This window comes from Telopea speciosissima, chromosome 2 (assembly GCF_018873765.1).
Source record: "Telopea speciosissima isolate NSW1024214 ecotype Mountain lineage chromosome 2, Tspe_v1, whole genome shotgun sequence".
NCBI lineage: Eukaryota > Viridiplantae > Streptophyta > Magnoliopsida > Proteales > Proteaceae > Telopea > Telopea speciosissima.
The window spans coordinates 84,040,428-84,067,028 of NC_057917.1; the positions used below are offsets into that span (position 1 = coordinate 84,040,428).

Genomic DNA, 26,601 nt, shown 5'->3' on the forward strand with positions numbered 1-26,601 from the left:
GTTTATCTTATGCACCAAAAAAGTAATGTTTTCTCTTGTTTCAAATTATTTTGTAAAATGATTGAAACTCAATTTGATGCCCATGTGAAAATTTTGCGTAAATTCTAATAATGGAAAAGAATATATGGAATCTTCATTTCAGACTTATCTCTCTTCTCATGGGATTATTCACCAAACCTCATGTGTTGATATTCTTGCCCAGCATGGTGTGGCTGAAAGGAAGAACCGTCACCTATTAGAGGTTACTCGGTTTCTTATGTTTACTATGGCTGTTCCTCCCCAATTTTGGGGTGATGCTGTTCTTTCTGTTGCCTATCTCATTAACCGGCTTCCCTCTCGGGTCCTTAATGCCCGCTGTCCTCTTGATGTACTGTTGGGTTCTTCTTTCGTTGTTCCCCTGAAAGTTTTTGGATTTGTGGTTTTTGCTCGTAATCACCATGTCCATGATAAATTTGATCCTAAGGGTATTCGTTGTATTTTCTTGGGATATTTAGCTACTCAAAAGGGCTATAAATGTTATCATCCCCCTACTCGCAGGTTATTGGTTACCATGGATGTTATCTTTCGAGAATCTGAAGCTTATTTTCCTAAGGGTATTCGTTGTATACTCTTGTAATAGAAGATACATCCATTGAGCTTGAGAATGGTATAACAAGGCAAGAACAAGAGCAAACTGTAATCCAGGGGGAGAAGACCTTGCAATCTTCACTAGGGGACAACAAGGAGTTTGGCATAAAAAGACCACAACAACCACTGAACCACCTCAATTGGAAGAACCGGATTTGAGTCCTTCTCCTTCTCATGGTAAGCCTATTTTTTATCCTAGCCTTGGTCTTCCCATTGCTATTCGTAAACCAAACGGAATGTATACTCAGCATCCCATTTCTAATGTTGTGTCACACAATTCTCTTTGCCCTTCCTTTTATACCTTTGTTTCTTCTTTAGCCTTTGTTTCTATTCCTAACACCTGGCAGGAGGCTATAGCTCAGCCGAAGTGGAAAGAAGCTATGTATGAAGAAATGAAGGCCCTGGGAAAGAATCAGACTTGGAAATCGGTGCCTCTTCCACCTGGGAAGAAACCTGTAGGCTGCAAGTGGGTTTTTACTGTGAAACAAAAAGCTGATGGATTGGTTGAGAAATACAAGACTAGGTTGGTTGCCAGATGCTTTACCCAGACCTATGGGATATAGGCCACACAGAAGATATGGGTGCCTGTTAATTCTTTCCTTAACGTCCATGTAGGAAACCCAGGTCCTATAGTAAAACCTGTTGAAAAATTGAGAGACTGGAACTCCGATAATATTGGAGCTTGTCAGCGCATGTATTAGTTTGCCACTATTAGATATCCACTATTTCCCAAGTTCTTTTAACTTTCCTTTTATTTTCTTTTTATATCTTTTTTTGTTTCTAAAGCGCTGACGTGTGCTAGAAAGAAGCAAGTCCTTCCACGAACAGGCAACAGTGTTCTACGATCAGCTAGCGCAATGCTTTAATTACTCTTAAGAAAATGAGTCCTCTTTGTCATAGTGTTTTGGAGTCTTCAAACCTCTGTGTAGATGGGAATAATTTAACTTGATTAGCTCAAAATAATAAAGAAAAATCCTTTCTAGAGATGCATCAGCTTTATTTTGTTGTTTTCTCACTGTTGCAACTCTTTAGATAACCTAATCCCTTTTGTTTGTGCTTAGGTTGCAAGCCAAGAGACCTATGGAACTTTGGGTGCCATAGTGAGGAGCCGAACAGGCAACCGACAAGTTGGGTTCCTCACAAATCGGCATGTTGCAGTTGATTTGGACTACCCAAACCAGAAGATGTTTCATCCTTTGCCACCCAACCTAGGCCCTGGGGAGTATCTTGGAGCAGTGGAGAGGGCAACATCATTCATCACAGATGATCTTTGGTATGGCATCTTTGCCGGAACAAACCCAGGTAATGTGGTTCCAGATTATGGGTCTCCTCCCTATGATCCTTTACAAACTATTGACACAGCTTTTTGAATAAGATCCTTTTGGATAGAACCGATATTCAAGAACATAGACTTGATTTAAGATCCAGAAAATCTGTATTTCAAGGTGTAGCTGAGAAAAATCTTGCTGGTATCATAAAAAAGTGTTAATGATGAAGCTGATTTTAAGATTTTCTGAAGGAGATATTTGAGAGCATAAGGGCATCAGAACTGGAAGAGCCAACTTATAAATGCAGACAGAAATACATAGAATTTTTCTGTTCTATTTAGTTTCGGTTTTGTGGAGGGCTTCGGGCCTGGTTTGGGTTTCGTGTTGGTGGGAGGGTTTTGGTGTGTGGCTTGTGGTACTTTCTTTTTTGTCTTTTGCTTTCTTGTATGTCTCTTTGCAGATTGCTGCCTGGTCGTGTACCCCCTGCATCAGTGCGGGGGCTAATGAGAACTTGTGCAGGGGCATTTGCCTGGATGGAATTTTTTTATTTCACTGGGAGCTGAATGGTAATTGTGTGTGCTCCGGTGCCTCCACGCAGGAACCACGCAACCAGACAGGTTTCTTTTTCCCTATAGATATATAGGGAAAATCTTGTTGTAACTAAGGTTGGTTACAACAAGATTGTAACCTTACTTTTTTGCCCCTTGTCTTGTTCTCAAAAATCATTTAATGCAGTATTAAATGTAGGGGTAAAAAGGGGTTTTCAAAAAGTTTTAAAAAAGCTGTAGCTGCATGTCTTCGATGCCACAATATCTAGACAGTAGACACAATGTTGAAATCTTAAAAACCCAAACCCACATATACTAGTTCAAGATGGGGATCTCCCTACCCGAATCTCAACCTACCTGATGGCTCTGTCTTCTAAATTGGCATTATTTTGGATTCTCTTTGGAACTATAGCCAATGGATTGCAAATTTGCCTTGCCATTGGTTTGTTAGAATCTCCTAGGGAATCTTTTTGCACTGAACATTCTGTTGGCCTACCTGATGCATGGTGGGTGTTGGACTCGTTGATTGGTTGATATCCTGGTGAATGCAAAGTTATTTTCAAGGTGATCATTGATTGTACAGAACCCTTGCATATTAATAAATTCTAACTGAAGAGATGAAGGTTAACTATACGAGCCTTGTATGGTATATGGTCTTATTTACCACAAAACAATGTTTTATGGTCAACAAAGCCCGTAGAGCATATGGGCCATATTGCACATTTCTCTTGTAGGAACCCTATCTGATGCTGAATGACTTTTACTTCTATTGGTTACATTTTATTTTTGTTTTTATTTTTTTGCTTTCCCAAATACAATTTGTATTTTTTCACTGACTGATAATTCAATTGCATCCTGACCCCCACACATGCCCATTACCATTTGGTACACCTGCAGAGACATTTGTGCGAGCTGATGGGGCTTTCATACCTTTTGCGGAAGATTTTGTTGTCTCCAATGTAACTACATTGGTAAAAGGTGTTGGTGAGATTGGTGACGTGAAGATCATAGACTTGCAGTCCCCAATCAAAAGTCTGATTGGCAAGCAGGTGGTGAAGGTGGGAAGAAGCTCGGGCTTGACTACAGGGACTGTAATGGCCTATGCCCTTGAATATAATGATGAGAAAGGGATCTGCTTCTTCACTGATTTCCTTGTTGTGGGAGAAAACCAGCAGACCTTTGACCTTGAAGGTGACAGTGGGAGTCTCATCCTTTTAACATCTCAGAATGGTGAGAAACCTCGGCCAATTGGGATAATATGGGGTGGGACGGCCAATCGCGGGCGGTTGAAGCTGAAAGTTGGTCAACCTCCTGAGAATTGGACCAGCGGTGTTGATCTCGGGCGTCTTCTTGATTTTCTGGAACTTGACATCATCACAACAAATGAAGGACTCGAAGGTGTGTACTTCAACAACTGAATTAATTTATTTTATGACTTATCTTTTCACCAGGCAAAAAAAGGGGAAAAATGGTTTTTATGTTTTACCTTTCATTGCATTGTCAAGTGGCTGTGCAAGAACAAAAAAACGCTTCAGCTGCTGGAGTTGATTCTACGGTTGGTGAGTCATCCCCTGCAGAGGGAACACAAGCGAAGGATAAAACTGAAGAAATCTTTGAGCCTCTGGGTTTTAACTTACAGCATATTCCTGTGGAAGATGGACCCCGTGCAGGAGCAAATCCACATCTTGCTCCCTCTGAGTTCCACATAGAAGAAGGAGTTGAGGCATTGCCCAATGTGGAACATCAATTCATTCCTAACTTTATTGGGCGTTCACCGATACATCAAAATGACCAACAGAGCCATCCAGAATCAAAGAATCTCTCTGCATTGAGGAATGGCTCTGATGAAGATCTCTGCGTTTCACTGCAGTTGGGAGATCGAGAGCCCAAGAGAAGGCGCTCAGAGAGTGTGATTGATCTTGAAGAACCAATATGAATTATTGAACTGCCTCATTTGCCTATAGTGTCATGTGGAAGTTGAGATGGGCTCTCAGCTTTTTAAGGTTCAAGCGTCCTTACACCTACCAGATAATTAGTCTTCCAATCCCACGCATTTTTCTGGGTATGGTTATTAGCTATAGGTAGATATATTTGCTATATACCATTTTGTAAGAAAATGTTCAGAGAGTGCTCATATTTAGACAGAATCCTTATTTTTTTGTTTTGTAATAGCTATGATGGTTTTTACTGATCGTTCTTCTGCTTCACTCTTGTCGGTTGTTCTGGCTGGATTTTCTCTTTTCATAGTTTTTTATTTGGAGGTCCTGATTCCTTCATGACCCCACATAAGAAAGCCTTCTTGGGTGGCTAAAAGATCTGCTGCTATGAGAGGCAGTTTTGTTGGGACTAAATTTTTTTGTGGACAGGAGGTCTCAAATCTCAATACTGACGAATCAATTTTGAATCCAAACTGAGGTTTGCCCAGTGGCGAAACAGAGCCCTTCGAAAAATTAAGATTTTTGGAGAGTGTACAAGTAGAAGTTGGGAGTACGGTTGACATGCACGGACATATATGTATCAGGATGCATGTGAATACATGGGAGGGTTGGGGGTTGCCGGTCTGCAAAATCTTCTTAATCTCTCTTGGTTCGAATAAAAAATGGAATCTAGCTAAGGTGTTCATTTAAATACCTAGGTTTGATCATTAAAAACAAGAGAGGAAAAATAGAATAAGTTAGTGTAAGTGATATATGCATCATAGAGTGCAGTATGATTGACACCTTCCATTAAAATTTCGGAGGAAAATTTTATAGGATAGTTACCAAGGCTAACAATGATGTGTGAAAACACACACATCCTTTTTTGATCCTAAAACAGTTTCAAAAAAGGGTTCCTGGACATGGAATAGTGTTAATCATATTATTCCATCATTGAAAAAGATTTTAATTAAAAAGATTGGGAATGATAGTTCTACTTTTTTCTGGACTGATCCTTGGATCCCTTCTCTTCCTGAGTATTTTATCCCGCCATCAATAGATACTCGAAGCCATACAGACAAAATTGACAAATTTATCTCCAACTCTGTATGGAATTCTAGACTTCTAGATGCGTCTCTTCCAAAAGAAGTTTATTCTCATATTCATAAGATTATTTGTTAGACTCCGATGATAGATGGTGGTGTACTTTGGCCAAGAATGGTACTTTCAGTACTAAACTTGCTGCTAGATCTTTGACTTATTTAACTTCTGGCCATAATATTTATCTTTCCACCTGGTGGAAATTCTTTTGGAAACTTAAGTTACATCCCAAAATGAAATCCTTTTTCTAGCGTGTGTTAAATGCAAGACTTTCAATCAAGGCAACTCTATCCAAATGGCTTCCGATTGACCCCTATTGTGCTCTTTGTGGAAATTGTATAGAATCATACTGGCACATATTCTTTTCATGTGTCTGGGTCAAACATATTTGGGTGGCTGGTCCGTTGGGATTGAGAACTGAGTATTTGTCTCATTCCTCTTTGGAAAACTTTTGCCTCTCTTTTCTATTTAAGTATAAGCTGGACAAACAATCTTTAATGTGGTTCTTTGAGGTATTTATTATCACTTGCTATTTTATATGGTCGGCTCGAAACAAAGTTGTTTATGGACCAGAGAAGCCGGATCCAATATGGGTTGTGAAAACAATTGAAAGTTGGATATCAGATTTGAGGCTATCCCCCCCCCCCTCCCCCTCATTCTCTTCCCATGAAGTTTATCCTCCACCTGAGGTGGTCACATTGACTACTATTTCTCATTTGCCTAGCTTCAGTTTTCCTGTTTTAATCTGTGCAGGATACCAGATCTCTGGAGTAGCTACAGCTGGATGGTCTTATATATTTTTGCTAAATGGCAAATTTATTTTGTTTGCTGCAGGTTCAATCAAAACTTCTCGTCCTTTGGAGCCAGAGCTATTTAGTATTCATACTGGGCTCGAGCATGCTCAACGTTTTGGGTTGAAGGTGAAAGAAGTGTGGTGCTCGAATCGGCAGATCTCTGATTTTCTTCCATCTCCAACTACGAAGCCTTGGCCTTGGGCGCTCTTACACTATTTTTTGGATAATAACTCTATAGGGAAGGATTTGAGTTTTAGCAATTTGGGGGATCCACTCTGTTCACTAGTGGTGTCTAATTTAGCTAAAAAGGCCCAAGAAACAAACAATACTTATGTGTATCTGTTTGAGTTAAAATAAAACTGCAAGCGTACGAGTCAATCGTAGTTACGGGTCGAACACGAGGAGATATACAACACTCTATTTAACTAACTTAAAAGTAATGTAAAGTGAACCAAATTAGTGTTAAATTAAATTAATTTAACTAACAAAAATCAATGCATCCTAACTCATAAACATCTAACAAAATTATGGGATTAAATCGGTGTCCTAACACATGAGCATCTAACCTATCAAACTAAAGCAAATTGAAAAGAATAAAAATATAGCTACACATACTAACCACATAAAAAGAAATAAGGGAATAAAAATGCATCCACAAACCACAACCATATAAAATTAAAATAAAGAAATAGAGGGAGAAGAAGAAGAAGAGAGAGAGAGATAGAGGAGATAGAGAATGAGATTGAGAGTTTAGATAGTAAAACCTGGATGTGCTTGCATGAATGTAATTGAAAAGCTTGAATACTTGAATAAACTTACCATGACCTCCTCTTCTAAATCTTCAAGTCTTGTCATCAATTTAAGAACTTAGACTAGAAGGCTTAAAACCTAAACTAGAATTAAGAAATTACAACCCAATTGAAGACTTAAATTGAAATTAAAGCATAAACTAAACCTATTATAACTATTAAATGAAAATAAAAGAAGCAAACTATAACTTAGAAAAGCCAAAAATCACAAATTAGAAGTAGAAGAAGAGAAGAAATTTCACTAAGTGAATGAGCAATTTTTACAAGAGAGATAGGGGGTATTTATAGGTGGAAGAGAGGAGAAGAGAGAAGATGGAAGTGTAGGAGAAATATTCCCTAAGAAAAGAGAATATTCTCTTTTCTTTCCTCTTTTACAATGCCTTGAATCCTAAGAAAAAAGAAAAAAATAGAAAGAAGAAAAATAGAAGATTGTTTAGATAGATCTTCTATTTTTAGAGCAGTAAACTTCCAATTCTAATAAGTGCTTCTTTTTCTTTGTAGATATCTTCTCCAAGCAATAAAATCAAAACATCTTTGATTTTTTAACCTTCCATAAATGAGAAAATATAAATCTATCCCAAGTAGAATTCCAGAAGTACCCTTGAGAAGTTGGAGGAGAGAGAGAGTAAGGGTGATGACTAGGATTCCTTCAAGAATAAATAAAATACCCATTCTGTCTTTCAGAAAACGTGGAGCATGGGGTGCTTATATAAGCCTCACCATTGTGTTCCTTGTGAAAAATCACTCAAAATAGACCCAAACTTCGTCCAATTTGGAGTTCGAGAGCCCAAGATATCTCAAGTTGAAGTTGGACTGTCCAGAGCCCTCCAAATGGAATCTTTCGGGTACAGGAAATATAACTTCTGGTTATTCTGTTAAGGCCCCTGGAATCTAAACTTTCGCTTCGCTTTGTCCCCGGCCGATTGTCAATAATTACAAATAAACCTCTATAGACCATTTTCGCGCTTCGTTACGGAAACGGCCGTAACTTCTTCGTTTTAACTCGGAATCAAATGCTGTTTGAACCGTTGCAAAGCTGACTCGATGGGCTACGCATCCAAGCCATTGACACCTCTAAACAGCTTAAAAATATTTTCTTAGTATCATCTCCTCTATTTTCATAAGAATTCACCTAAAACCTAAAAAGCACAAGAAAGCACCGAGTAACTCTGTCCAATGTGGTAAAATGTATGCTTTATGCCCTAAGATTTTACACATAAATGTGCTCATCAGATTCCCCCACACTTGAACGTTACTTGTCATCAAGTAAAGCAAAAGATAAACTAACCTAGAATGTAAAAAAAACCTAACTCACTTTCGTAGGAATCACGGTTGCACTTAGCATGTGCAACAAGCTTTTCAACCCGTAGGTTACCCCTAGTGGACGAGTTGTATCTCGTGGGTGTTTTGCAGTGAATATATACCCAAAATTCAATAAATAAAAAAGAATGATGTAAATTTTTCTCATGGCATAAGTAAGATAGGGCACACAATCTCAAAGAAATACTCAACTAAAGATTAAGGAGCCAAAGGTTCCCCCACACTTGAATTTTATCACCCCACATCAATTCAAGTAACAAGCATGCATCAAGGTCAATGGATCTCCTCATATTTTCTGAACACTACTCACCTCCAAGTAAACCACTCATAGCACTGATGGAACCAAAGACTTAGGCATTGAGTATTTTTTACCATACTTTCTTTTCTAGGCATTAAGGCAAAAGCTTCTTTTTTTTTTTTTTTTTTTCTTTCTCAACAACAAACTCTTTTTCTACTCTACTACTGTTCTCTGAATGACATGGTCGAGCATACACCAGACACCCAAATACTTGATAGCTTTGCTTTTTGCATGTATCCATAAGACATTGAGACATTGATGCAAGAGTTTTTTTTTGAGTTTCCTTCCAAGGAATTTCGATCAAATCACCCTGCTTCATGAGGCACAGTGCCCTGTCTAGTCCCAAGGAATTCCACTTTTCTTTCTGTTTTTCTGTTTTTTTCTTCTTTTTTTTCATTCACTTTCACTTTCACACCTTGCCACAAACAAATTGATCTCAACTACTAGCCAAAAGATCAAAGGGGTCCATAAACACATAGAGGAATCTAACCATCACATGAAGTAGCACTCATATTTTCAAACTCAATCCCCATCACCGGATACAAACCAACTACCATCCTTGAAATGAATTTTTTTATTATTTCGCATGCTAGGGCACCTAATTCCCTCTCACTCTCACTTTGCAAATCGAAGAGACTTATGCACATAACCAAAAACTATCGCCACAATCAAAATTCATAAAATTCACAATTAAAGTCCAACACACCCCCCCCACACTTAATTCATGCAGTGTCCTCAATGCATGCAGAAAAAAAAGAATAAAGACAAGGGAGGGGATACATACCAGGATATCAGGGGTCAAGGTAAAGAGGCTCATGGAGATCCATGACCTCTTCTTCAACTGGAGTAGGCATCTCTATGTACGGCTTCAATCTTTGGTCATTGACCTTAAAAGTAGCTTTTGTACTTGGATTGAGGACTTCAACAGCCCTATGAGGATAAATTTTTTGAACAATATAGGGGCCATCCCATCTAGAACGCAGCTTACCTGGAAAGATATGCAAACGAGAATTGTACAACAAAACTTTCTAGCCTACTTCAAAAGATTTTCTCAAAATGTGTCTATCATGGAAAACCTTGGTTTTTTCCTTGTAAATTCGGGCATTCTCATATGCCTCATTCCTAAGCTCTTCCAACTCAGATAGTTGGAGTTTCCTATGGGCACCTGCAGTGGGTAGGTCGAAGTTAAGCTTCTTGATAGCCCAAAAGGCCTTATGCTCAATCTCTACAGGTAAGTGACATGCCTTTCCATACACCAGATGGTACGAAGATTGACCAAGATCGATCTTGAAGGCTGTCCTATGGGCCTGCAATGCATCTACCAACCGGTTAGACCAATCCTTGCGGTTCGGGTTGATGGTTTTCTCAAGAATTTGCTTGATCTGCCTATTTGAAACTTCAACCTGGCCACTGGTCTGGGGATGGTAGGGTGTGGCCAACTTATGGACGACACCATACTTTCTCATGAGGGCCTCAAAAGACAGATTAAAAAAATGCTTGCCCCGATCACTAATGATAGCCCGAGGAGTACCAAAATGGGAGAAGATGTTCTCCTTCAGAAATTTCACAACCACCTTGTGGTCATTGGTCTTACAAGCAACTGTCTCAATCCATTTGGACACATAGTCCACAACAAGTAATATGTACAGGTTACCAAAAGAGTTAGGGAAAGGCCCCATGAAATCAATACCCCATACATCAAACACCTCAACCATCAGAATTGGGTTGAGGGGCATCATATTTCTCTTAGTAAGATGCCCTAAGGATTGACATGAGAACATGCCTTGCAATAAGTAAAAGCGTCTTTAAACAGACTAGGCCAATAAAATTCACACTGTAAAACCTTGGCCGCAGTCTTATTAGGCCCAAAATGGCCTCCATAAGCCTGATCATAGCAAAAAGATAAGACAGATTATTGCTCATGATCAGGGACACATCTCCGGATTACTTGATCCGAGTAGGTCTTAAAAAGATAAGGATCATCCCAAAAGAAATACTTAACTTGTGAAAAGAAACGATTCTTATCTTGGGTGGACCAATGTGCAGATGTCACACCCGTAACCAGATAATTAACAATGTCAGCAAACCGAGGTTCACTAGACACTACCATCAGATACTCATCAGAAAAGTTCTCGTTGACTGGAGAGTCGACGGTCAAATAATTAGGCAGCCGGGATAGATGGTCTGCAACTAAATTTTCACACCTTTTCTTATCTCTAATTTCAAGATCAAATTCTTGCAACAAAAGGACCCACCTAATGAGGCGAGCCTTGACATCTTTCTTCTGTACAAGATATTTGATAGCTGCATGGTCAGTATAAACAATCACATGTGATCCAACCAAGTAGGGCCTAAACTTCTCTAAAGCAAACACAACAGTGAAAAATTCTTTCTCAGTGGTGGTATAATTAAACTGTACATCATTAAGAGTCCTACTTGCATAATAAATCACATGGGGCAATTTGTTGATTCTTTGCTCAAGAACAACCCCTATAGCAAAATCAGAGGCATCACACATAAGCTCAAATGAAACTGTCTTGTGTTGGTCCTCTAGAGTAATAAGAATTTGGTTATAGCCTGCATAACCATCAAGAAAATAATAATATTTATGGCCAGCTAGTCTCTCTAACATCTGATCAATAAAAGGCAAGGGGAAGTGGTCCTTCCAAGTTATCGCATTCAATTTCCTATAGTCAATGCACACTCTCCATCCCGTTTGGATACGGGTTGGAATCAACTCATTATTGACATTCTCAACTATAGTGACTCCTCCTTTCCTAGGCACAACCTGCACAGGACTCATCCATTGGCTATCAGAAATATGATAAATGATACCATGATCTAAGCATTTTAGGATCTCTTTCTTGATTGCCTCTTTCATCACAGGATTAGCCCTCCTTTAGGGTTCCCTAGAAGGTTTGGAACTCTCCATCAGATGTATATGATGTTGAACAATGGAGGGGCTAATACCTTTGATGTCAGACATGGTCCAACCTATGGCTTCCTTATGATCCTTTAGAAGCTTAATCAACTCTTCTTCCTGAATAGAAGTCAAATCAAAAGCAATAATAAAAGGAAGAGTATGATCATATCTTAAGAAGGCATACTTGAGATTGGAGGGCAATGCCTTCAACTCTAATGTGGGGGGCTCAATAATAGAGGGTTTGGGAATGGAGGTGGATAGGGGTCTAAGGGGTTCCAAAGGTGGTTGGATGCTCCAGACCTCAGATAAGGGAGTATCATCAACACCCTCCAATTCCTGCATACATTCTTGAAATCTCGAATCAAAATCAATCTCAAAGAATGTATCAATATCATCGAAAAATCCTTAAAGCATATGTACCTCTTCATCCATGTCAGGCTGCTTGCCCAACCTAAACACATTGAAGTCAACAGAAGTATTATCAAAAGATAATTTCATGAGACCATTCCTGCAATTGATTAAAGCATTACTGGTAGCTAGAAATGGTCTACCCAATATGATTGGGATTTGGTCCTTGAAGTTGGCAGTGGGTTGGGTATCTAAAACAATAAAATCCACAGGAAAAATAAAATTTCTAACCTTCAACAGGACATCCTCAATCATTCCCTTAGGAACTTTAACCGACCGATCTGCAAGTTGAAGAGTAATTTTGGTCGATTTCAGTTCTCCCAATCCCAGTTGTTGGTCGACATGAAAGGGTAAGAGGTTCACACTTACACCAAGGTCCAATAAGGCATGATCAATAGTGGTATGGCCTATAGTGTAAGAGATGGTAGGGCTTCCAGGATCCTAATGCTTGGCTGCTACTGGCTGTGAGATTAGAGAACTAATGTTAGTAGCCAAGAATGCCTTTTTGGGCATATTGGTGGTCCATTTTTTGGTGCATAAGTCTTTGAGAACTTTAGCATAAGCGGGGATCTGGGCAATAGCATCCAACAAGGGGATATTCACCTGAACCTGTTTGAACACATCCAATATCTTCTCCATAGAAGGAGATTTCTTGCTAACTAACATATTTGGGAAATGGGCAGGTGGGGTATAAATTCTTTCAGGCTTGGTCTTTTTAACTTCCTTAACAGAATCATCTTTGGTTTCCTCAACCAAAGCATCTGGTATATCTTTAGGTTCATCAGACGAACCTTGAACAGTAGGCACTTCAATGACCTCTTCAGAAGGGGGAGAGTCAACAGGAGTATGAGATGGTAAAGACTGAGGTGCACTAGCCTGTTGATACTCACGGCCACTCCTTAAAGCATAAACAACATTTACCTGTCTGAAGGGCCCTTGGTGCTGTTGACCTTGTGCAACATTGGTTGGAGGGGCTTGGGTACCTTGCTGAATATGAACCTGATGCCTAGGATTTGGCTCAGGTTGGCTAGGTAACTTTTCTGTTTCCCTCTCATGCAGGATTGTGACAAGCTGGGTGAGTTATTTTTTCATGTTATTGTGGCTTGTCATGAGAAGAGCTATCTTGTTGTCCATCTCATTCAGTCTTGCTGTCTCTCCTGTATTGGTAAACCCTGGGGGTTGCTGATAAGGTACAAGGAGAGGAGGCCTAGCAGAATTAATAGAAGGTCCTGGATGAAGACGAGGGGGAAAGGGGTTAGGAGACATTCCTTGGCTTTGTGGTGCATAGTTGGGCCTTTGGGCACCAAGCTGGCCTTGATGGTTAAAGTTGGATGGGCTTGCTTGGATCCCTTGATTCCAGGAGAAATTGGGGTGATTTCTCCATCCTGGATTGTAAATATTGTTATATGGGTGTAGACACTGAATTTTGTCACCCCTCGGCAATGATGACAATAAGACACGGACAGACATCGGTATCTCTCTCAAGAAGGACTCTTGTCCCTACATCTAAACTAAATCACCTTAACATCCCTAAAATGACTTATAAGACCCTTTTACCAAATGCTGAAGGAGGTACTGCTCACCCTCCCCAACCACGACGATCTCGCTAGCCGGTTAGCCGGTCGTGGGGGTCTAGGGGGGCAGGTAGTCCCCTGACAGAAAATTTCCTGAAGAGTCAGAAGGGAGCCAAAAACCCAAAAAATAAGAAAAAATGGCACTATGCCACGACGCCATAGGCTCCTTCCACCGCGCCGTAGGCTCCTTCCCATGGCACCGTGGGGATGTGTACCAGATTTCCACGGCGCCACGAGGGGGTGTGACATCAGCTTGCTGACGTCACCCACGGCGCCGTGAAAAAGTACCCCACGGCACCGTGGGCATCTCCACGGCGCCGTGGAGGACTTATCTGGCCAGGAGAGCTAGGGGACCCCTCCCTATAAATAGGAGGATCCCCCTCCCTCATTTCACAAGCTTTTCTTGGGTAAGGAGACCCTCCAGGACTTGTTTTGCCCCCCTTTTCGTCCTCTTTTCCTCCGTCTTTTCCTCGTGAGTATGTGAGTGAGTGGAGTTCTTCGACGTGGGTTGATCCTTCGGTTACCCATCCAAGCATAGAGCGATTCTGCTCTTGGGTATTGTTATCCCGTCAGTGTACGGATAACGAAAAACCCCCTTTACAGCCGTTATTCTGTCTGTATACAGATAACAAGAATCTCTTATATAGCCGTTACTCTGCCTGAAGTCTGAGTGACAAAACTCATCTCGTATAGCCTCATTCTGTCCGACAAGAGAGAGACAAGCCGATCGTTCGTCTCCACCTAAGCCATGGGACATCAGATATTTCACCCTCAGTGCGCTTTCATTTATTTCTTGCATTTCTAGACAGGTATCTGTCTCTTTCCCTCTCATTATTTTTGGCATAATGTAGACAATTAAAGTAACTCGTTTTAGTGTACATCGTAAATGATTTTTCTTTCTTTGTCATGATTAGTGCATCATAACTTAGCCTTACATGTTAGTATATGATATATTATTAAGGGAGAATATTCAAAAATCAGCATCTAGTAGAAAGATCGGTTTATCCGGGCGAGGTGGGTGCGTAACACCTTCCCACCCTCGTAACCTGACTACTTACCCTGAATCTCTGACAAGACCATATGGAATCACGTAGCCCTTTCCGCTAACCCTGGATGGGGCTACACCATTGGGTCCTAGGCCCTAATCCTAGGTGACGACTCTATTTCTTTATAAAGTATGATCCCAATCCCCATGATGATATATCAGAACAATACACCGTTATTCATCGAAGCCAATCTTTATCGCCATAAGGCTGAGGAACCCTCGTCCCAAGGACCACAGTACTTACAATGGGTTATTTTGGTAGAGAGTACTTACATTCTCAGTGCTAGAATTGTCCACCAAGGTGTTGGGGGCATTCCTCAGAAAGGTGTCCAGGGGTTTGGCACCAACTGCATACCGACACATGGTTGACTTGGTTGACCGGATTAACTAGTATAGACTCTTTAAGAACTATGGACTCCAACCATTTTATGAGGCTGTCAAGTTTGGCCTCCTTGGCTGGCATACCCTCAATGAGATACCCCTTAGTGGTCCTTTCAGCCTCTTGGGAAGATTCTCATTCCCTAGTCTTATCAGCCAAGTTGGTTAAGAATGTCCATGCATCATTCTCCTCAGAAAAAGAAGTAAAACCTGCTGGACATATGGACTCTACAAGTTGCTTGGTCTGATAATTAATACCCTCATAAATAATTTGGCATAGCTGCCACAAGTCAAAACCATGGTGAGGGCATTTTAAGAGGAGGTCATTGAATCTTTCCATAAATTTAGAAAAGGACTCATGTGGTTTCTGCCTGAACTGGAGGATGTCACTCTTAAGCTTATTGGTCTTGTGAAGAGGGAAGAATTTTCTCAAAAAGACAATGGTGAACTCATCCCAAGTATTAATGGAGTTTGTAGGCAGTCCATAAAGCCACTTCTTGGCCTATTTTTTTAGGGCAAAGGGTATAAACCTAAACCTAATTGCATCATCAGTCAAATTCTGGACCTTAATTAGAACACAGACCTCCTCAAATTCCCTAAGAAAAAGATGTGCATCCTCATTGGCCATCCCATGGAAATGGGGTAGCATGCTGATGAAGTTGGTCTTGAGTTCATAGTTATTCCCTGTAACAATAGGCAGACTAATGCATGAGGGCTGTGCAGTCGTGGTGGGGTAGAACCTATCTTTAAGAGTCTTGCGTTGTTGGTCAACCATGGTCAAAGGTGGGGTTAAGGGTAGTGGAGGAGGTGGTATTCTAATAAGACGATCAGATGAATCACGAGTCCACATCGTAGCCACCTAAACAGATATGAGGTCTCCTTTGAAAAATGAAAGAAGAAAAAAAATAAAAGACTTAAGGAAAAAAAATACTAAAAATAAGAGGGAGCCCAAGGTAGATAGTGCATCTATCCCTCAAAAATTGAAACAATGGTTCCAAAGCTGTAAGGATGCCATATAGGTTGATAGCAAGGGAACCCGTATAGTCTTCTATAGCCACCTACGGACGACTCTAAATGGATTCTAATATAGAGTGGAGGACTACTATACGTTTATGTTTCCAACCCTCTCATTATGTCGCTTTCCTGTTATCAAGAGTGGTCACCTCCAAAGATAAGTCACATGCCAATCCACCCAACCAAGTTAAGATGTAGCGTCATAGGTAACTTAATCCTATGAGAGACACCAAAAGATGGAGGATTGATGCATATGAAGGACTTTAGATTGGGCGCACACTATTTGAAACAGAAGAGAAACAAGAAGAGGTTTTCAAAAACTGATTTTTTTTTTCAAAGAAAAAAAATAAGAAAAAAGAAAATAATAAACTAAAACACTTCGAACTACTTAAAAATCAGATAAATAAAATGGACAATAATCTCCCCGGCAACGGCTCCAAAAACTTGTTTGAGTTAAAATAAAATCACAAGCGTACGAGTCAATCGTAGCTACGGGTCGAACACGAGGAGATATACGCCACTCTATTTAACTAACTTAAAAGTAATGCAAAGTGAACTAAATTAAAGTGTTAAATTAAATTAATTAAACTAACGAAAATCAATGCATCCTAACTCATAAGCATCTAACAAAATTAAGGGATTAAATCGGCGTCCTAACACATGAGCATCTAACCTATCAAACTAAAGTGAATTGAAAGGAATAAAAATACAACCACACATACTAACCACATAAAAAGAAATAAGAAAATAAAAATGCATCCACAAACCACAATCATATAAAATTAAAATAAAGAAATAGAGGGAGAAGAAGAAGAAGAGAGAGTGAGAGATAGAGGAGATGGAGAATGAGATTGAGAGTTTAGATAGTAAAACCTGGATGTGCTTGCATGAATGTAATTGAAAGGTTGAATACTTGCATAAACTTACCATGGCCTCCTCTTCTAAATCTTTAAGTCTTGTCATCAACTTAAGAACTTAGACTAGAAGGCTTAAAACCTAAACTAGAATTAAGAAATTACAACCCAATTGAAGACTTAAATTAAAATTAAAGCATAAACTAAACCTATTATAACCATTAAATGAAAATAAAAAAAGCAAACTAGAACTTAGAAAAGCCAAAAATCACAAATTAGAAGGAGAAGAAGAGAAGAAATTTCACTAAGTGAATGAATAATTTTTACAAGAGAGATAGGGGGTATTTATAGGTTGAAGAGAGGAGAAAAGAGAAGATTGTTTACATAGACTTTCTATTTCTAGAACAGTAAACTTTCAATTCTAAGAAGTGCTTCATTTTCTTTGTAGATATTTTTTCCAAGCAATAAAATCAAAGCATCTTTGATTTTTCAATCGTCCATAGATGAGAAAATATAAATCTATCCCAAGTAGAATTTCAGAAGTACCCTTGAGAAGTTGGAGGAGAGAGAGAGTAAGGGTGATGACTAGGATTCCTTCAAAAATAAATAAATACCCATTCTGTCCTTCAGAAAGCGTGGAGCATGGATTGCTTATATAAGCCTCACCATTGTGTTCCTTACAAAAAATCACCCAAAATAGACCCAAATTTTGTCCAATTTGGAGTTCGGGAGCCCAAGATATCTCAAGTTGAAATTGGACTCTCCAGAGCCCTCCAAATGGAATCTTTCGGGTACATGAAATATAACTTCTAGTTATTACGTTAAGGCCCCTAGAATATGAACTTTCGCTTCACTTTGTCCGCAGCCGACTGTCAATAACTATAAATAAACCCCTGTAGATCATTTTCGCGCTTCGTTATGGAAACGACTGTAACTTTTTTGTTTCAACTCGGAATCAAGTGCCGTTTGAACCGTTGCGAAGCTGACTCGATGGGCTACGCATTTAAGTCATTAATACCTCTAAACAGCTTAAAAACATTTCCTTAATATCATCTCTTCCATTTTCACAAGAATTCACCTAAAACCTGAAAAGCACAAGAAAGCACCGAGTAACTCTGTCCAATGTGGTAAAATGTATGCTTTATGCCCTAAGATTTCACACATAAATGTGCTCATCAGTATCCATCTCTTTAGGTTAATAAATTTCTTTTTATCATAAAAAAAAAAAAAAATTTGATGTGTGAAAATGATTGATGTTACAGTAATGAAATAATCACGTATACACAAAACTAGTGTTGCTAATGTTGAGTTGGATGAGTAGTAAAGAACTCATTAAGGGCAATTTTAAAATAACTCCATTGACAAGTTAAGAGAAAGTCACTTAGGATGTCATGGACTTATGGAATGAAAAATTTATTTTTGGATGCGTTAGTTTGGTAGGACTTAGGAGTGATATAATATTCAAAGGAGGCAGTTTCCTTTTATACACGTCAAAGGAGGATTTCCTTCACTTATGAGTGTGGGTGCCTTGGGATGAGTATCAGGATCAATGTGGCGGGCATTATCAATTTTGTACAATTGGGAAAATAATAATGATCTTAGATGAGTGTACTTTTCTTGAAAAATTATCTCCTCCAATTACCTGGCCGACTTAGTTCCCCAGTTCCTCTAATAGGGGGTGGTGGATCCCACCCGGGCAAAGTGTTTGGGCAGGGATAGGAAGGTCATTTCAGTTCCCCATGTTATAATCTGAGTTCTCCTGATTCAAATTGGATAAGCTAAAAGAACAAGGGTTAAACCTAAAATGAATTTGAAGTAAGTGATGAGCAAAGACATGCATAAATTAGGGTTGGCATCAAGAATGACCTTGAATAGAGTCAAATGAAAAGATAGAATTAATGATGTAACCCTACCCTATTAGTTGGTTTAGTTGAGTTGTATTGTTTTGATATGCTTACGGGGACAATCTATCATTTCGTGTCGCATAAATACTTAGTTTTAACCAACCGACCATTGGATGAGTTGTATGCCTTAATATTTAGTCATGTGTTAAATTTAAGATCTCTTCTCAATCGTATGACTTAGTATGTATCGAGTTTTTACCCCTTTTTTTCAATGGTTAACGCACATTGCTAACTTTGACATGTCAACCAATTTTTAAAGCTTTATTTCTCTTCGTAAAAAAAATTAGACTGGAGTGAAACTGATAAATGATGAAGTGGACAACATCTCCACAAATTTGAAATTTTAGTGCTAATGATTCTACCATGTGCAAATATTATCAACAAAAAAAAAAAATTCTATCGTGTGCAAATATTTGGGCCCTTCTAGAAAATTCCCATGCATTTTATATAGCGAATTCCACAAACTATGATTCATCATTTGGCATTACTCGTAAGAGCTCCACTATGTGCAACTTTGATGCTAGGTACTGGATTTAGACTTGGATTGAAGAAAGGGTAAAGCTGTTTGTAACCAACCCCGTTACAAGCTATTATTGTAACCTGACTTATTGTCCATCCCACAATCATATGTCAATTTTTTAAGTTAGGGTGTTTTCCGTAATTTCTCCCTCTCTCTCCTTATCTCCTTTCTTTCCGTCTCTACTTCCTTCCTGGCTTCCTCTCGAATAATTATCACCTCCAATTCGCCTCCCCCCCTCCCTCACACACCGGCTCCGACTTCTGCTCCCCCTCCCTCTCTCCTTCCCTTACCACTCCCTACGCCCAGCCTTGCCCCCACTCCTCGCAGCACCCCCATTCTGCTCCCACTTCTCTTAATAGCGGCCAGTGTGCTGCCCACACCCAGGCAAATGCCCCCCTCAAACTGCCCATAAGATCAAATGCACCATTGAACTTCTGGTTGGTGAAGCCTGATTTTGGCTAGAAAGTGCGGTCGAGATCTTCAGAGGGCTTTTTCGACCTCGAAACGACCTCAGAATGGCGAAAAATGGCGAACATCTCTGCCAAAGGTTGGAGTTGTGTTGGGCTTGTTGAGATCTTTGAAATGAGTACTTTTGAGCTATATGTTATGTTTTGGTCCGGCCCTGTTTTTTTGGCAATTTTGGGCCAGGGGCACTTTTGTATTTTTGGGGTTAGGGCTTCCCTATATAATGTTCTTATCTCTTTGAAATGGGGTCAAGAGTGTTTGTAACATTTCCAAAAAAATAGTGAAATTTGTTCTATTGCCTGGCCGTGGATGTAGCTTCCCATATTGGGGGTGAACCACGTAAATTTCTGTGTTGTGCGTTGTGTGTGCTTTCTCTGTTCTGTTTTTCTTCTGCAAATCGTCATTCTGGGCGTTGTTTTTTCTTAATAGAACTTTCACTATTTATAAATGCACCCCTACTTTCCAAACTTTGTAACACTTTAGTCCAGTCCGTTAGATGTTAGTTTCAAGGAATCTAATGATCAAAATGTCCTTATGATAAACCTCTTTATTCCTCCTTCTTCTTCCCTCTTCTTCTAGCCTTTTTTCCCATAATACGCAAGCTAGGATAAAACCCTAGCTATCTCTTCTCTCTTGGCAACCACCATGCTTGCCGTGACCACCATTCTCGCCTCTAAAACCAAGTAGTGATAAACTTCTGGTACATGATCAACACATAAGTGACCATGCTCTTTTAAATTCATTGCCTCAAAATATGAAATAAAGCAAAAGGAGGGAGGAGTGGACAGACTTATGATTTCAAAAAACGATTGAAAAAATAAAATAATCTCCTTGCATAGACTGATTGTATATTCATACAATCAATTTGGTCCTAAAGAAATCTCCTAATTTTCCTACCCTTACAAAAGCATGGAATATTGGTTTTTTGAAGTGCCACTGTTAGTATGCAAACCATTGAACCATAGTAGCCACCCGAAAGGTATTGTACATCCTTGATTCAACCAAAACTAAAATGTATCTAGCACAACATTTAATGAAAAGTACTCTTTCATAAAAGGACAGCAAGAACAATCAACACTATAATGTATCTAACATTTAATGAAAAGTACCCTTTCATAAAAGGATAACAAGAACAATTTCAAGGACTCAAAGCCCCTAACTTTTGGCAAACAGACACCGTATAAATTCAAGGAATTTCCATTTCCAAAAAGGAAGAAACGCATAAAGAGCTAACATTGTCATAACAACTCTACTGCAGGGGAATTTACTGTCGGTTTGGATAGGCAAATGGAAATAAATGCTCAAGAAGAAGAAATCGAACCATACTGTCATGAAATCCCACCATAGATATGTAGCAAGTAAACTACTCAACATTATTCCTCTTACAATCATTTCAAATTGGCTGAGATAGGACCTTTTACTCAAGTCCCTGATCCCCCCCAATAAAGAGAAAACAAATGAAGAAACTTAGTAAGAAGAAAAGAGTTAATTGCTTGATGATGAAAGATCCAGTAGATCCTACAACGCTGTATACGAAATTGAGATTGTCGTCTCCGACTTCTTTGATATGCAAACAATCGAGTTGGTTTAAATGGCGAAAATGGTGGTCACGACGAGCTTGGTGGTTGCCAAGAGAGAAGAGATAGCTAGGGTTTCATCCTAGCTTGCGGATTATGGGAGAAAAGGCTGGAAGAAGAGGGGAAATGGAGGACGAATAAAGAGGTTTATCAAAGGGTATTTTGGTCATTAGATTTTCTGAAACTAACGTCTAATGTCTTAGATTAATGGACTGGACTAAAATGTTTTAAAATTTGGAAAGTGAAGATGTGTTTGTAAATAATGAAAGTTCAGGGGTGCATTTGATCTTATGGGGGGGGTATTTGAAAAAAACCCTTTTGTCAAGTAATTGAGAGATACGAGACTTTATCCGGTGCATTTGATCTTATGGGGGGTATTTGAAAAAAACCCTATTGTCAAGTAATTGAGAGATACGAGACTTTATCCGGTGCATTTGATCTTATGGGGGGTATTTGAAAAAAACCCTATTGTCAAGTAATTGAGAGATACGAGACTTTATCCGTTAAAACATTTTTTTTCAGGGTAAAAATCCGTTAAAACTTAAAAGGGAGAAACGAGACTCGGAACTTCGGAAGTCGGAAGACTCGGAACGAAACCAAGAGAGAGAGATTAACCGGGGAGAGAAGAGAGTCGTTATGTTGAGAAGGTTCACACGTGGAATAGGAACGTCGCAGGCGGGTAGTCAATGAGCACTTGAAGCCGCCAAATCAAATGGATCCTACTCATCAGTTTTTTTTGTTTTTTTTTTTTTTTTAATTTTTTGGTTTTTCTTCTACTTCATCCACCCAAGTGAGCGAGCGAAGCAAACAACTATAAGCCACTGAGGGCTTACGACTCGCTCATTCCTTTTCTTTTACCTGCTATACTCTCTTTTCAGTGTACGAGAGAGAGAGAGAGAGAGAGAGAGAGAGAGAGAGAGAGAGAGGGGGGGGGTCGAAACCCTAGAGCTGGAAATCAGTCGAATGAGGTCCGTTGAATCTTCTCCCTTCATTTTTTCTCTGGTTGTTTTTAATGTTGACATTCCACTCATTGTTTTTCCGTTTATAGATTTAATTTGATGGGTTTGTATTGCGTCAAGAGTGTATTCTTTGTGACTCGTTTGTTTTTGCTAGTTGATAATGTATAGCTTTTGGTCCTTTACCCCCACCCTCTTTTTGTTTGTAAATGGATGGATGATCAATCAGCCTTTTGTTGCTGGTTGCAGTTCTTAGATGTTGAAGGTGAGTCTGAGTGGTGGAAGATGGAAGTTTCCATGCACATTCTAAAGTTGTTGTGAAGGCATTAGGGTAGAGAATGGTGTAAACTCTAACTATGGTGGGATAAGAAGTTTTTACTCTTTGGCATTATCAAATGAATTCGCAGAGAATCAATTTGATGCTCACATGACTTGGTTGCCAGCTTTTTGAAGGATCTTTGCATAGATTTATATGCCAACTAATCAAATAGGAGTTGGTACAGTGAAGAATCGAAAGTCAGGGTTTGTCACTTTGCTTATGAATTAAGAAGATGCTAGAGTTTTGGGATTAGGAAATTAGATATGGGCCTGATGGGCTATAAAGCACTAGACTTGTTGGAGGAATTGCTGTAACCTTCCTTGGTGTTTGTACCTGTAAGCTTGAGCAGAATTGAAGAAGTTGTGGTCATTCATCAACCAACAAGAGCTAGAGAAACTTCTTTCTACCATATACCTTGAAGCCATGACCATTTGCTTTCTGGCTCTAGGCAATTTTACACCTTAATCAAGATCCTATCCTAGCCCTGGACTATGATAGAAAATTTCAGGCCTTAGTCTTACTGCAAGATTTTATATTAAAGGAACTTGAGATATTCAGTTTTGAAACCGAAGTCACTGATTTTCTGATTTCTATTCTAACGGAAATTCAGTCTGAAATCAAATTAGGTCATTGCCTTAAATAAATTTACTGAACAAAACCATTAACTTGTGGCACTGTTTCCGTAACTCAATCTATCACAGATTAAAATGTTCTTGTCTTGTATAGCTGAATTCTTTCATATTAGCTTTATGTGCAAATTCCTACTAACTTTTTAGTTTTTATTTTTCTGTTTTTTTTTTTAAGGCAAAACTGTTTCCTGATTCCTTATTCTTGTTTACATGGGATGACCCTTAGAGTAGAGTAATGATGTTTCTCTTGCTTTGTACTTTGGAGATCTTCACTTTCACAAAGTGCTACACCCTAAATTGGTTTTAATAGAGGAAACAAGTACAATTTGGTGCCTTTTAGCTTACTTTGATAATATTGTGCTGTTTTGCAGTTAGCAATGAATTTACCTGTATTTTTAGTGTAGGTCATACTTGGATGCTTCAAAGCTATACCCTCCAACATCTTGTAAAGTGCTAAAATGAAACCAAGAACTAATGAGATTCCTAGAGGTCAAAAGTTGAAGAATTTCCAAGGGGAAGGGCCAAATTGGATCCTTATTGTTGGTGGCGCTTTGTTGAGTACATTGTCAATTCGGTTTGGGTACAAGCTTAGCCAAGCTCCTGATACAAAACGTCTGGACAATGCTAGCAATGGTTTGAAAGGTGTAATATATATTGCATATTGATCACAAGTTTTGTCCTAAACCTGTAACCATTCATAACTTTCAAACTTCATGGCCTTCCAGGAAATGTAAAATCTACTGATAAGAGAAGGTCCAGAGCTTGCAAACTGCATTCAAATGTTTATTCTTTCACCCAAAATGAGGATGGCTGTTACAATTACATTTCAGGTCTGGCATTTAGTAATTCAAATTTAATCTTTAAGGAATCAAGGATGATTTATACTTCTAATTTTCACTAACTTTATGTAGTGCTTGGTTACGTTATAGTTAGTTACATTAGAAATAGCTAACTTATAAGGAAAAGGCCTGTATGCAAGTGGGTAATCTCTGTTATGTTATAATGTCTCCTGTTGTTTTGTATGGTGAATTTTTCACTCTTCACTATAAAGTTTTAGAAAACCTTTTGCCATTTGCACATGAATTAGGGGAATTAGGGCCAAACTGTGGGTATAAACTTATGAATGTATGAAGCCTATATTAGGAAATTCAATCCAAAGGCAATGGAGAACACCCGTTTTGAGTGTTATATGTTCTGTTACAGTGCAAGTAAAGATTTTATATTTCCAATTGCATACAACGATACTAAAGGCTAGATTTTTTAAGGATTCTTTACACCTTTCTCAATTCACATATCTATATCTTATCTTTTAGAGAAAGGGATGATCTGATCTTCTTTCGTTCTGTTTTGTCTTCCACATGGTTTCCCCATCATGTCATTCAAATAACACCCATTTGATCCTTACCAACATGATAGATGAAGGAATCATCCTCTTTGTGCCCATTTTGTCTTCCACAGTTTTTCTTTAACCAACATGAGAAATGGGGGATCCTTTCCATGATTTACATTATCATTATTGATGCAATGTATTTGTTAACCTGAAAATCATAACTTTCGATTATGGTTAGCATTTTTCAAGAGTAAAAAAAATCAATTTTGATTTTCAGAACGATATACATAGATTACTAAATGGAAAGGACCTATTGCGCTAAAATTTGTTGTTCAAAAAGAAGGTGATGCAAGGAGTTGGTGAACCATTTCAGCTTGTGGACTTGGGTGACCCTAAAATTTTTAGTCTGATCCTTTACACATATAGAGGGAGAATAGGACCAGGCCCATCTTTGAAAAGAGGCTTAGAGCTAATTTCATCAGCCCAGCCAGTTTATTGAGTGTAAGTGAGAAAAGTCTTATTCATATTTGTTGCTTTCCGAATGTTATGTTCATAGGTCCACCCCGCCAAACAGAATTCATCCCTTTTATAGCTTTCTGAAGGTTGAAGCATGCAAGATGACTACAGTACCTCTAGAATATGACTCCAAACATGGTGTCAAGTCTCGATACATATCGACCGATATGGTCCAATATGTATTGATATGGCCAAGTCAATATGATACAGAACCAATACATAATTATTATTTTTTTTTATCTACATAACTGTATCGAACCACAGGATTGATTGTAAAACGTCTCTATTCAGGTTATACTCTCTTAACTAGTAACTTTATTGATATTTAACTAGTTTTTTTTTATAGTATAGATATCAAACATGTCACAGTCAACACTTTGAACAGATCCTTGTAAATAAAATCATCTTAAAAGGCTTGGCTTTATTTGAAATACTATTACCATCAATAGGAAATGACAAAGAGGAAATTACATTAATCCTTATTTCATTTTTGTCAGAAGCTAATTATTTATATAGAAGACTCGGGAAAAACAGACCTCGGTCTGAGAGCCAGATAGATGGCAAGAACAACTTTTGGTGGTTATTCCACCAAACTCGAGAAAAAGCAACCTTATAACTTATAAGCTCCTTTAGTGGGTGGACGAGCATCTCTCTTCAGCTCTCTACTGATATGGGAGAGACAGGAAGAAAGTGGTGCAGCAGGGAAGCAATGTCTCCCGGAAATGGGGATGCCTCCCAAAGTAGGACCGATGGAACTCCATTGAGGGAATTAACAAGAGTTTCAGTCTGAAGAGAAAGAATACTCATTTATTCACTGAAGCCCAAACTGCCAGAAGGATGAAGGCCAGCTCAAATGGCCGCCTCAAGTCCTCAACTTCAAAACAAAAGGGGATCAGCAGTCGAGGAGTAGCAACATTTAGCTGCAAAAAATCCATCAGCACCATGAATGACTACTCCCCTTCCAAATCTAGCTGCACATTTAAGCCAGGCACCATCTGTGAGAATTCGAACTCCCCCAAGAAACCCGGCAGAATAAGATGTTACCCACTGTGTACATGATGTTATGCTCCTTAGCTCTATCTTCTCAGACCATCCAGGAGTTTGATGTGAACATAGCTGCAGCAATCATTATACGAAGATCAGTTTAAGAGCCCTGAGACATCAAGGCATTCCTAGGATTCCAGATCAGCAATAAAATGGTCAACCATTGCCCCATAAAAAAGGACTGATTGGGAGAATCTTTGAAGTTTGACTATATCTAAGACTAAGAAACGAGAACCAGGAAGTGAAGATAGGCCAACCCAGACTTTCAGTTCAAATAGCAAAACATGATACAAACCAAATGAGTGGGCATGGTTACAGTGTAATAATGCATTAATCATGGTTTAAGGTGGACCAGTAATTAATATAGTAGACTATATATCATGGGTTCCCCTCTCTCTTTCTCTCATTGGAAGGAAATAGTCCCACAAAAAATGGAAATGGGTCTGAGATGAAGAAAGGGACTT

At 39.0% G+C, this 26,601-nt stretch overlaps 2 protein-coding genes and 2 long non-coding RNA genes across 5 annotated transcripts in view; 3 read left to right on the forward strand and 1 right to left on the reverse strand.

Moving 5' to 3' along the window:
- LOC122650331 (protein NARROW LEAF 1-like) overlaps positions 1-4,602 on the forward strand; it is a 15,500-nt gene extending 10,898 nt beyond the window's left edge. For both annotated transcript variants that reach the window (XM_043843727.1, XM_043843726.1), the window contains exons 4-6: positions 1,689-1,929; positions 3,341-3,841; positions 3,949-4,602. In XM_043843727.1, the coding sequence (XP_043699662.1) occupies positions 1,689-1,929; positions 3,341-3,841; positions 3,949-4,379 (1,173 nt within the window). In that variant the 3' untranslated portion in view covers positions 4,380-4,602. The remainder of the gene's footprint in view (positions 1-1,688; positions 1,930-3,340; positions 3,842-3,948) is intronic.
- On the reverse strand, positions 2,197-24,548 carry LOC122650334. Its single transcript, XR_006331411.1, has 3 exons — positions 24,539-24,548; positions 21,181-21,186; positions 2,197-2,347 (listed from the first exon to the last, which is right to left on the reverse strand). It is a non-coding gene; the product is annotated as an uncharacterized LOC122650334 (long non-coding RNA).
- The window catches only part of LOC122650332, an 18,060-nt gene continuing 13,599 nt past the window's right edge, over positions 22,141-26,601 (forward strand). The window contains exons 1-5 of the mRNA XM_043843728.1: positions 22,141-22,236; positions 22,277-22,311; positions 23,652-23,889; positions 23,973-24,077; positions 26,376-26,378. Coding sequence (XP_043699663.1) covers positions 23,706-23,889; positions 23,973-24,077; positions 26,376-26,378 — 292 coding nt within the window. The 5' untranslated portion in view covers positions 22,141-22,236; positions 22,277-22,311; positions 23,652-23,705. The remainder of the gene's footprint in view (positions 22,237-22,276; positions 22,312-23,651; positions 23,890-23,972; positions 24,078-26,375; positions 26,379-26,601) is intronic.
- Positions 24,084-25,212, forward strand: LOC122650333. Its single transcript, XR_006331410.1, has 2 exons — positions 24,084-25,133; positions 25,170-25,212. It is a non-coding gene; the product is annotated as an uncharacterized LOC122650333 (long non-coding RNA).